At 45.1% G+C, this 9,813-nt stretch overlaps 1 protein-coding gene across 1 annotated transcript in view; it reads left to right on the top strand.

Moving 5' to 3' along the window:
* Positions 1-4,814: 4,814 nt before the first annotated feature.
* The window catches only part of LOC8043514 (sodium-coupled monocarboxylate transporter 2), a 93,758-nt gene continuing 88,759 nt past the window's right edge, over positions 4,815-9,813 (top strand). Inside the window, exon 1 of the mRNA XM_042292809.1 lies at positions 4,815-5,141. Coding sequence (XP_042148743.1) covers positions 4,815-5,141 — 327 coding nt within the window. The remainder of the gene's footprint in view (positions 5,142-9,813) is intronic.

Raw genomic sequence — 9,813 nt, 5'->3', positions numbered from 1 at the left:
AGCACGAGTCCTGGATCCCTCGCTTCCTCCTGCTCCACCTAGCCCGTTCCCACCTGCCTCAACTAGACAACATTTTAAATCGAGGGTATGTCGGTCTGATTTAAATCACGATACGAATCATCATTTAAATCACGATTTCAATAATATTGATTTTTATTCTGCACCCTGCTGCTCAGTCTTTTGGGTCTCCGTGGTTGCAACTGGGGATAAGCTTGTCGAAAGACCTTGGATAACTTGTTGCTCGTAGGGATTGTTCAGCGAAGGGGTTAAATCTCCTTCCAAGGACCCAGGAATTTGTCCTAAACAATCCTTGCCGGGGGTCACAAAGCCGGCTGTCCGAGTTCAATGGAAGCCATTTTTGAATCCAGCTCGAGCAAAGTCTTTTTCGAACGCTTCCTCTTCTTTTTCACTGTTCTTTTCGTCCCGTGTTGTCTTTTTTCGAACTCCGCCTTGATGTTGGTCGCGCACTCTGCGCGTGATTTTCTTGCGTTAGTGTCTTCTCGCTTCTGTTTAGTCGACATTATCACAAGGCCTATTTGTTTTTCATAAATGCACATAAAGAAATCGTTCCGCCTCTCCACTCTCGTGAAGAAGGAAGTCCAGCAGAGCTGTACTCGATACACAATGTGCTCCTTCTTCGTCGTCGTCTGTTGTTCGCGCCGTTTCCTACGATGAATTCCCACCAACGCGCCAAACTATCCATTCTTCTATTATAGCTGGAATGGTTGCCGCCATCTACGAGCGATGGCGGAAATCATACTGGTTGTGTGTTTGCCGCCGTCGCTTATAGATGGCGGTAGCTGTCCAGGCAGGTTTGTGTCGACATACCGGACACGATCCTGGGGAACCTAGCACTTAATAGCTCCGCTGTAAAACGCGCAGCTTTCATTGTCTTTGTCTATTCTGTCGGAGTTATAGAAAGCCATCTATAGGGAGTATTCACTGACGGCCATAGCTGTGTGCCCTTGTAATGAGCGCGTGCTGACAGCGAGCTTCCACAGTTCGATTGCAATGTGAATTTCCCACCATCAAGATTAAACATGTCAAGGGTATATGGATTTTCGAGATTTCACTTAAGCTCAATAATTGCGGTGGCGTAAATGCTCAAGTTATATGGTGTAAAAAATACTTACACCGTTGCGATGCCAAACTTGATCGGCACTGGGATGACATGTCCGTGCAAGTACCGCCAATAGATGATGGGTTTGCCTGCTCTGGCCACCGACTGCACTGGAGAAAGCCACAGTGTGCGGTGAAAACTACAGTAAGGTGTAGAATGAAAGCCGAAAGAAATGCTGAGTAATCAAATTTAATACCGCATTCAATTCTTCTAGTAATATCGCAATTTGTGCATGCAAATTAGACTTTTACTTCAACACGAAGGTACAGTGTGATTTTCAGAAAGGCTCCCGCGGTCCTTGCAAGTGCGTCAGTTCGAGCGATATGCTATGTGCGCTAAGCAGTGTTGCGGGCGTTACCGAAAAAAAAAGGTAATGATACAGCTTACTCTTTAATTGCAAATAGAAAACGCGTTACCGACCTAAGTTACCCTTAAATTAAAAAAGCGCATTCCCTTCAACATTACCGATAAAAAGTAGCCCACGTCACTTTTGGGTCACTGCGTGCATATGAATTAAAAGTTGTTTGCTGTTTCTACGTTACAGGTATGCGTAAGCGCCGTATTTCAAGAAATACTATGTCCAAGCAGAAGCATAACATAAACACTTAATGTTTTTTTTTTCGGTTTCACTAAGGAACAAGGAGGCAATGTTTGAAGGAATGTGGGATGATCGTGCAATCATTAATATGACTTAGCGCCTAGCAACACACAAAAAAATGGAAGTGTAATTTTCTTAAATCGTCGGAAGAATAAGTAACGAGTAACGTAACTGGTTTACCCATTACTCGGCGGAATGAACGCAAATGCGTTATGCTTTACCGTTTTGAAAAAGGTACAGAGCATGTTACCACCTTAACAAAAAATTATCGCGTCACCGGTACCGCCGTTGCTTGGAACGCGTTTCCGTCAGCACTCGCGCTAAGGAAATTGTAACACGCTTACTGAGATTGCAAAGGTTCTATCCAACTCAATTCGCCGTGCTATTAGCACGTTTCTCATAAGCATACCACAAAATTGTGTAGCTTAAGCAGACCCCACAAGAAAACCCATACTGTTGGCTTGCCGGAGAGAAGTAAACAACTGCGCCGCTGGAAATTTTCGGTGTGTCTTTAGAAAAGTTTTAATGCGACTTTTGAATCTAAAGGCCAGCGTTATGATACTCTAAAGTCACATAATAAGAATCACTGCTTTACCTTCTAATTTATTTGCTGATATCGCGTGTTTACCTTTGTCGTGAACACGTTTGGTGCCGAGTTTCTATAAACGTGGGCCGTTCTCAATATGTGTTTCAACCATGTTTTAGAAGCTTTGGTAACCCTAATGAAGATTCTCACTTTTTTTATCACAACATATTTGACCAAAGTGTAGAAGAACAGCGGCACTTATGAGCATTTTACGGTTGGTATTTCATCTCGTTTAACTCGCGTCATACGCAGAGTAACTTTTTTGTGCACACCTCTACGTTTCAGAGAGAGCTCTTTCGATCAGACCTGCAGGCAGCACACCTACCAGGCCAGATGGAGTCACCGGAAACTTATAGCAGCGTGGATAATAAGACCAGAGTCTAGAGCGTTTTGTCGGCACATGTACATTATTCGTGTTGGAATGTGGACGTTTAAAATGCAATACATGAACAATGATTTTAAAAAGGCCACTTTATATAAAAAGTTACCACATCTGTAGCAACAATTACTGATACTGAAAACGTGTGTAACGTGAAAAATGGTCAACATTTAAAAATTTTGAAATTTGTTTTATTAAACACCACTCAAATCAGGGATTTCTAAACAGCCGTCAAAATATGCCCTACTAATTGTCAAATCATTTAAGGGACATTGTTTTTTTTTTATTTATTGGTAAGGTCCTGTGGGGTTGCACCGAAAGGCATGACCGGATGATATCTACTTCACACGAAAAAAGATATCGCTACCTATGATGAGTCGACCCGGCGCTTTTAAAAATTCCTACTTTTCTTGCTGGAAGCATGGGACTCTGATTGTACTTCGGAAAATAAGCAAACAAGAGCTTTCAACGTTTAAGTTTTACTTAGAGTCGGAATTGCGTGTTACGACACTATATAGAGACAAGAAAGCTTCTAGTTTTGACATTCAATAAACTATACGCCTCGATATGTCACAGGGTTAATTCTACCGCCTGCATCCACATTAGGAGGAAATGTGACTTTGTGTATGCAGGCGCCGATTTTTCCATTGTGTTTTGCAGGGTACGTAACACTCTGCCCGCCCTATACAACACTCAATTTTAATAAAGAGTTAACTATTTTTATTTGGGGCGTGGCAGCCAGACGGTTAAATCCTTTCAAAATAAAATTAGTAGCTTCATTTCTGTACACAACTAATGTTTACGTTTCATTGTCGTCCTCGTGTGAGCCATTGTTGACAACGATTTCGTAGATAAAGAAGGCTCCTGTTGGGAGTAATGTGAGTATAAAGCCAAAGCACACCTTTTGAAAAAAAAAAAAAATAAGTAGAAAAATGCTGGTATAAAAAAGTTTATTGACGAAGATAGTAAGATGTGTTGTTTTCTTTTTTTGAAACGGTTGACCTCAAAACATGTTATATCAAGAAAAAGCGAATCAAGGCATAATCGACACGCGCACGCTTTCTAATTTGTTTTTGGAACTGTTTATTTATTTTGTTAAGTAAACACAAAACGTCACATAGACATTTAAAAAAAAGGGCTTCTGGCCTGTTTCATTTTCAGTATTCGTTCCTATGGTGCGTGATTTGCTCGCTTTTCGAAGCGACGAACATGCGCGTGCTGGGCTGAAGAGATCGCGGGGCAGAGGATGCGTATATATTGGACTGGTGTATAGGGAGTATTCACGGGCGGCAATAGCTGTGTGCGCGACTACCGAGCGCGTGCTTACGACGGGCTTTCAGAGTTCTTTTGCAACGTGCATTCCACACCATCAAGATTTCCAGACTCAGCAACCTATTAATGTGAGGTCGTTCTGGAGATTCCCATCAAACGGCGTCTTCAAGTATGGCGTCCAGTAGATATAAAGACGAATGCTTGGTATACACGTTTCTCACAAGAGCGAAGGTCATCTTGAATGTCGTCACTTCTGGTATGCGGTAACACATCGCTTTGATCTCTCCACGCCACTGGAAGGTGTTCACGAAGAATACGTGATTGTTACACAGTCTTGTTTTGGCCTCACCTCTATCTTCTCGCATATTCCAAGCTGAAATGGTTTATTATTTTTTAGTTCCGGATACCATATGCGGAACCCACGTGACTGACATATATAGAAGATAGAAAACGTCTATAAAGGGGTGGAAAGTGATTAACGGCCGCTCACCGTCCTGGTTTTACATATGCACCATGTTTAACTGTTAAAATATTTTAATGGTCAACGCGTATCTATGCATGTAAAAAAAAGTTGCGGCTGCAGAAATAAAAACTTATTTAAAGAAGAAAATATATTCCCGTGTTCAACACAAATGTACCGAACTTCACTCGTAAATAGTTTGCGAAAACTTAACATAACAAACAATGAAAAGAAAGGTCATTCACACAGATGAAATGCTTTTCTTTCGCGCGTGTACCGTACCGGTACACCGGATGCGTGCGGCAGACAGCGAAATGAGACGATATCAACTAACATTCAAATAAAACGTTTGCCGGCACACTTCTATCATAGCCCTTGGGCTTGCAGGCACGAAAAATCATGTCCCATGTCAGCGAGTACGCTATATTTGGAATTCTCATTCTTGGGACACTCGGCCCTGGAGTCTTCTTCTCTCTTAGGAGAACCGGCCCCCTGAGTGTAGATGAAGTATTCTTGGGAAGCCGTAATCTGGCGTCAATACCACTGGCCCTATCCGCGTTTGCGTCTCTGTTGTCGTCGGCGAGCCTCATTGCCTTCATTGCCCACTACTACGCGTATGGAGTCCACATGGCCTGGTCTTTTATCACGGTCACGTTGTGTCTCCCCATCACTGTTCACATCATCATCCCCGTACTCTACCGACTGAAGATCACCTCCCTTTTTGAGGTAAGGCAGAACGTCAAGCACAAGTAACGCAGTTCCTTTCGTCGGAAAATTTTGTCTTTCTCTGTGAATTTAAGGTCTTAAAAAGCCCAAAAAAGCCAGGGTGGAATAAGACCTAACATTGTTTTTAGCCAGAGTATTGGTATATTTGCCCTAATCTGCCAAACCATGTGCCAACGTTACGCTTTACTGCTGACAATATATGTCTGTCATCTGGCATTCTTGGGGCTAAATCGCCCAAAAAGATGAATGAGTGAATGGGCCTATAATGCCAAACAAAAAGATGAATGGGCCTATAATGCCAAACAAGTACCCCATGTATGCTTCATTTCTATTTCTTTGGTTCATACGTGGAAATTTTGGCTCAATCTGGGACCCTAGCAATTATGTCGCGAGTTAACACAAGCCACAGACACACACACACACACAAAAAAAATCTCTCTGGCAATAACTAAACTCTAAAGCAAAACGGCATAAGCGCCCAAGTTGGGCGCCTGGGTTTGCCGACCTCGTGCCAAGTTGGACGTTTCTCTGACGTGCTACCTGGGACATTCAGTTATTTCTGTACGAAATCCACAATGCTCTTCATTTTCAATACGAACGTGGAGAGTCTGTTAGGTATCCTTTGAAGGAAGCCGACGCCAAAGTTCCGGACACGTTTTCGATCATATTTCGAAAAGTGAGCAGTCTAGTAAGATATAATGCGTTTTAGATGACGGCCTTGTGGTGACCTGCTAGAATCTAATGCTTGTCAAATTCGGGGTCTTTGTTATAGAAAATAAATTCAACCAATTCCTCATCTAATACTTCGTTTATTCTAGGTAATTAGTTCTAAAATAATTGAAATGTGTATGTTCATACTTAATCGTGATTAAAAAAATGAAAAAATGTTTACCATTCCCGTGTAACGCCGAATTAGAGCGCACCTTTTGAGGGGAAGGAGGGGGGGATACGAAAAGAAGGGTATGCCCCTCCTCCACATTCGTACCCTCCCATCTTTCACTAATGCGCCCCTCCCGCTTTGCGGGAAATTGTCGTTAAATTTCCCACTAAATTAGCGAAAACATTTCCTGCTAAATTTAGCGCGGAATTTTTTTTTTTTGCTAAATTTGGTGGCGAATGTTTTTTCGCCAAATGTAGCGGGAAAAGTTTTCCGCTAGATTTAGCGGGACATTTTTTTCGCTAAATCAAGTAGGGAAATTTTTAAACTAGATTTAGTGGGGAAATTTAGCCAAAATTCAGCGCACCGTGACGCCATGAGTGACGTCCCTCGTGACTCTCGTGACGTCACACGTGACGTCACGTGTGACGTCATTATGGGAAACAGCCCATAATGCAACGAGCCGTTACGCCGACGGCGACGCCGACTCCGAAACCGCTCAAGCCGGAACCGGGCGCTTCTGAGGCGCGCTCTAAAACGAATAGGATAATAAAGATTAAAGGGATACTTCAATGAAATTTGAAATATTCCCGTCGTGTTCAAAAATAGGTTGAATATGATCCACAATATCCGTAATTTACAATCGCACGTTTGTTTTTCGAGCCTGGTGGCTGTATTTTTCGTTATAAACGGCCCACTCTGGCAAGCGCTCGGAGAAGGCCCAGCGGAGACCACGTGTCATCCAACGCAATTGTGACGTAGGTCGTCTCAGGACGAGCAAAGCTACGGCGAGGCTGACGTTGAGAGGATGGCGTAATCGTTCCAGCCACCGAAGCGGCTTCTTTTGTACGAGTTTTGAGTGGCGGGTTCATCTTCTGTAATCTTGTAGGGGGACAATGGCGACTTCTGCGACACACAAAAGGCATTCTCGGGAAGAGAGGAGTTCCTCCTGCCCCTCTCCTCTCGTCGTCCCGGAGGCGAGACAACCTCCGTTACTAGCTGTCAAGGTTCCTAGACGACCATTACAAGCGAGGCGTTAGCGACATCACCAGGTGTTCTTTGCTAATCGTTTAATTCGTTTTAGAATTCCTTTTCGTGGCTTTTTTAACAAGCTATTGGTATGTTCGATGTGATGCTGCTCCTTTGAACATATATAGACCAAATAATGAGCGCCTAAATTTCGTTGTGGTATCCCTTTAAAGGGTGCAGTTCTTGACATTTCGTTATGAAATCTATAGCTACAACTTATTCACATGTGCGGAAATTATCAAGCAGTACAGTCTAGAAACGTTCTGCGGCTGTGTTAAGAATAGATGACTGTCTTATCAAATATATAAAAAAAAATATTTAATTTAGCTTGTGTCGAACATTTGTGGATAGCATAGAAGGAAATGCAACATCTGTCAAACGCATTATTTTTGTTTAAATAACGCATCTAGCTGAATAAACATGAATTTTATTGAGAACTAGAGCAACGTTCTTTTTGATCAACAAACCACATTTCACAAGAGAAATATCCGGGTCCAGCAACGTCAGAAAACACTAATGGGACACACCTTAGATCCCAGAGAGTTGTGAACTTTACACCAATATATCTTGCTCTGTGCTACAAAGAGCGTACAATAAGGTGTCGCCAGTCAAAGCTAAGATTTTCGCAAAAACAAAAGTAAAAAAAAAAGTAATTCTTTTCAGCACTAATGTCATCAGCGATTATCATGTACACTTCTTCTCATGCACAACTGTACAGTTTTAGTGGCCGCGGTTGCTGCAAAAGCAATTGAGCATTATTGGCGAGGAGATTGAACTACGGGGGGGCGCAGTTTCATTATCTTTATTATCACCACGAACAATCGCTGTGTCAAACAACTCCGACGCTAGCACTCGCCTAGCGTTCGACGCATCGTTTCCCCGCCCGCTGAACATTTGTTTCTAGCGATATGGTGCGCACTTGCTGCGTACCACAATGCTCAAAGACAGCTTTCGAACCGGGTATTTTGCTAGGCGCGTCGCAGAGAGAGAGCGTGCATAACCGAATGGTTACCACGCTTGACTTTTACGCGGAAGATCTGCGTTCGATTCCAGGTAGCGGAATGTTCTTTTATTTATTCGTTCTACTTTTCGTTCTCGCAAGTTCGAGAACTTTCTCGTCTCATCGAGTTACGAATGTTCTACGCGCCGAACGTTCTAGGCCGAATGTTCCAGAAACCCACGCCGGTACAAAAGGTGCTCCGCGTGGCAAGCCGGGGTCAGCCTTGACCAGTGTTCGATCCTGCTGTTACGCCAACTTTGACGCCCACGACGCTCTGCTGTTATCTTCTATCCCATTCTTGGTTCGGCCACACGTTTGCCCCATTAAACATTTATTTATGCCGTTTATTTATTTTTCGTTTCGTCACCACCTGTGACATTCTGGTGGAGGTGCGGGGTACCGCATGTCCCGCAGCGTACCCCTCCGAGGCACCACTGGCAAGTCTGTCAGCAAGCCCACGACAACCCGACGAAGAAACTATTAGGAAGTCGCCGCACCTAAGGCCTACACGCGGAATTCGGTCTTTTGCCACCCAGGATCAAGCAGCCAACGAGGCCGACAATGGACAACCAGTTTTCGCCGACTCCGACCGCCGCCTCTGCCGTTGTCTACCTACCCGTCACACCAAGGACTCGGACGCTTTTCCACGGGGAAGTCCACGAGGACATCGAGGGTTGGCTGCAAAACTATAAACCTGTGGCCCGCCATAACGGGTGGCCAGCTGAGTACTGCTTGCAGAACACCCACTTCTCTCTAGAAGGAACTGCGAGGCACTGGATGGAAAACCACGAGGCTTCTATGACGGCGTGGGAGGTGTGCACGCAAGAACTGAGGAAGGCGTTTGCCTGCCAACCCGGACGTGAGAGGGCTGAAGATGTGCCCTGAACAAGAGCCCAAACCCTAAACGAGAACACCACCACCTTCGTCGAGGATGTTCTCCGCATGAGCGCCCAAGCCGATCCTCAGGTTACCGAGAAGAAGAAGCTGCCCCACCTGGCGAGTGGTATGAAACGCGAGATATTTGGCGGACTCATCGGCAATCTCCCGACAACTGTCAATGGGTTCGCCACGGAGGCGACCAATATGAAACGTGCTCTACTAGTACGCGCCAGACACTACCAGGGACTTCCCAGGGCGTCGGTGCCTTTTCGACTTCCGGGTGCAACACCACGGACATCCTCGAGATCATGCGGGACGTCGTCCGGGAGAAAATTAAGAAGCTTCTACAAGCTTCTACGACGTCGTGCGGGAGAAAATTAAGAAGCCTCTGCGTAGGCTTAGCGTCTTTGTCTGCCATGGCGGGCGTTGCAGGATGCGCCACGTCGACGGCTCACTCGCTGCGTCGCTCCTCCGGGACGGATCCCATTCCTGACACCATGTCTCGCAGGGAAGGAGCGACCAGCCACACCGGATTCTGGAACCCAAGTGTTTTATTATCACTTTTCTCGAACTGAAGATAACCCCGAGCATGCGCACTAGCATGGACCGAAGTACGCGTCGCCGCGGGGCACGCGAGTGAAAACTGTCGTGTCAGCACTACGCAGAAGCAAGTTCATGAGATGCTGAGCGACGACATAATCCAACCTTCGAGCCGTTCATGGGCCTCTCCAGTCCTACTGGTTAAGAAGAACGGAACACTTAGGTTCTGCGTCGACTACCGGCAGCTGAACGCGGTGGCAAAGAAAGGCGTCTATCCACTCCCCCCCCCCCCCCCCTTTCCATCGACGACACGTTAGACCGGCTGCGCCACTCTCAATACTATCATC

This window comes from Ixodes scapularis, unplaced genomic scaffold (assembly GCF_016920785.2).
Source record: "Ixodes scapularis isolate PalLabHiFi unplaced genomic scaffold, ASM1692078v2 PGA_scaffold3__209_contigs__length_174095766, whole genome shotgun sequence".
NCBI classification, from domain to species: Eukaryota; Metazoa; Arthropoda; class Arachnida; order Ixodida; family Ixodidae; genus Ixodes; species Ixodes scapularis.
The sequence above is the reverse complement of the archived record's forward strand: the minus strand, read 5'-3'. Positions and strand labels throughout refer to the sequence as shown.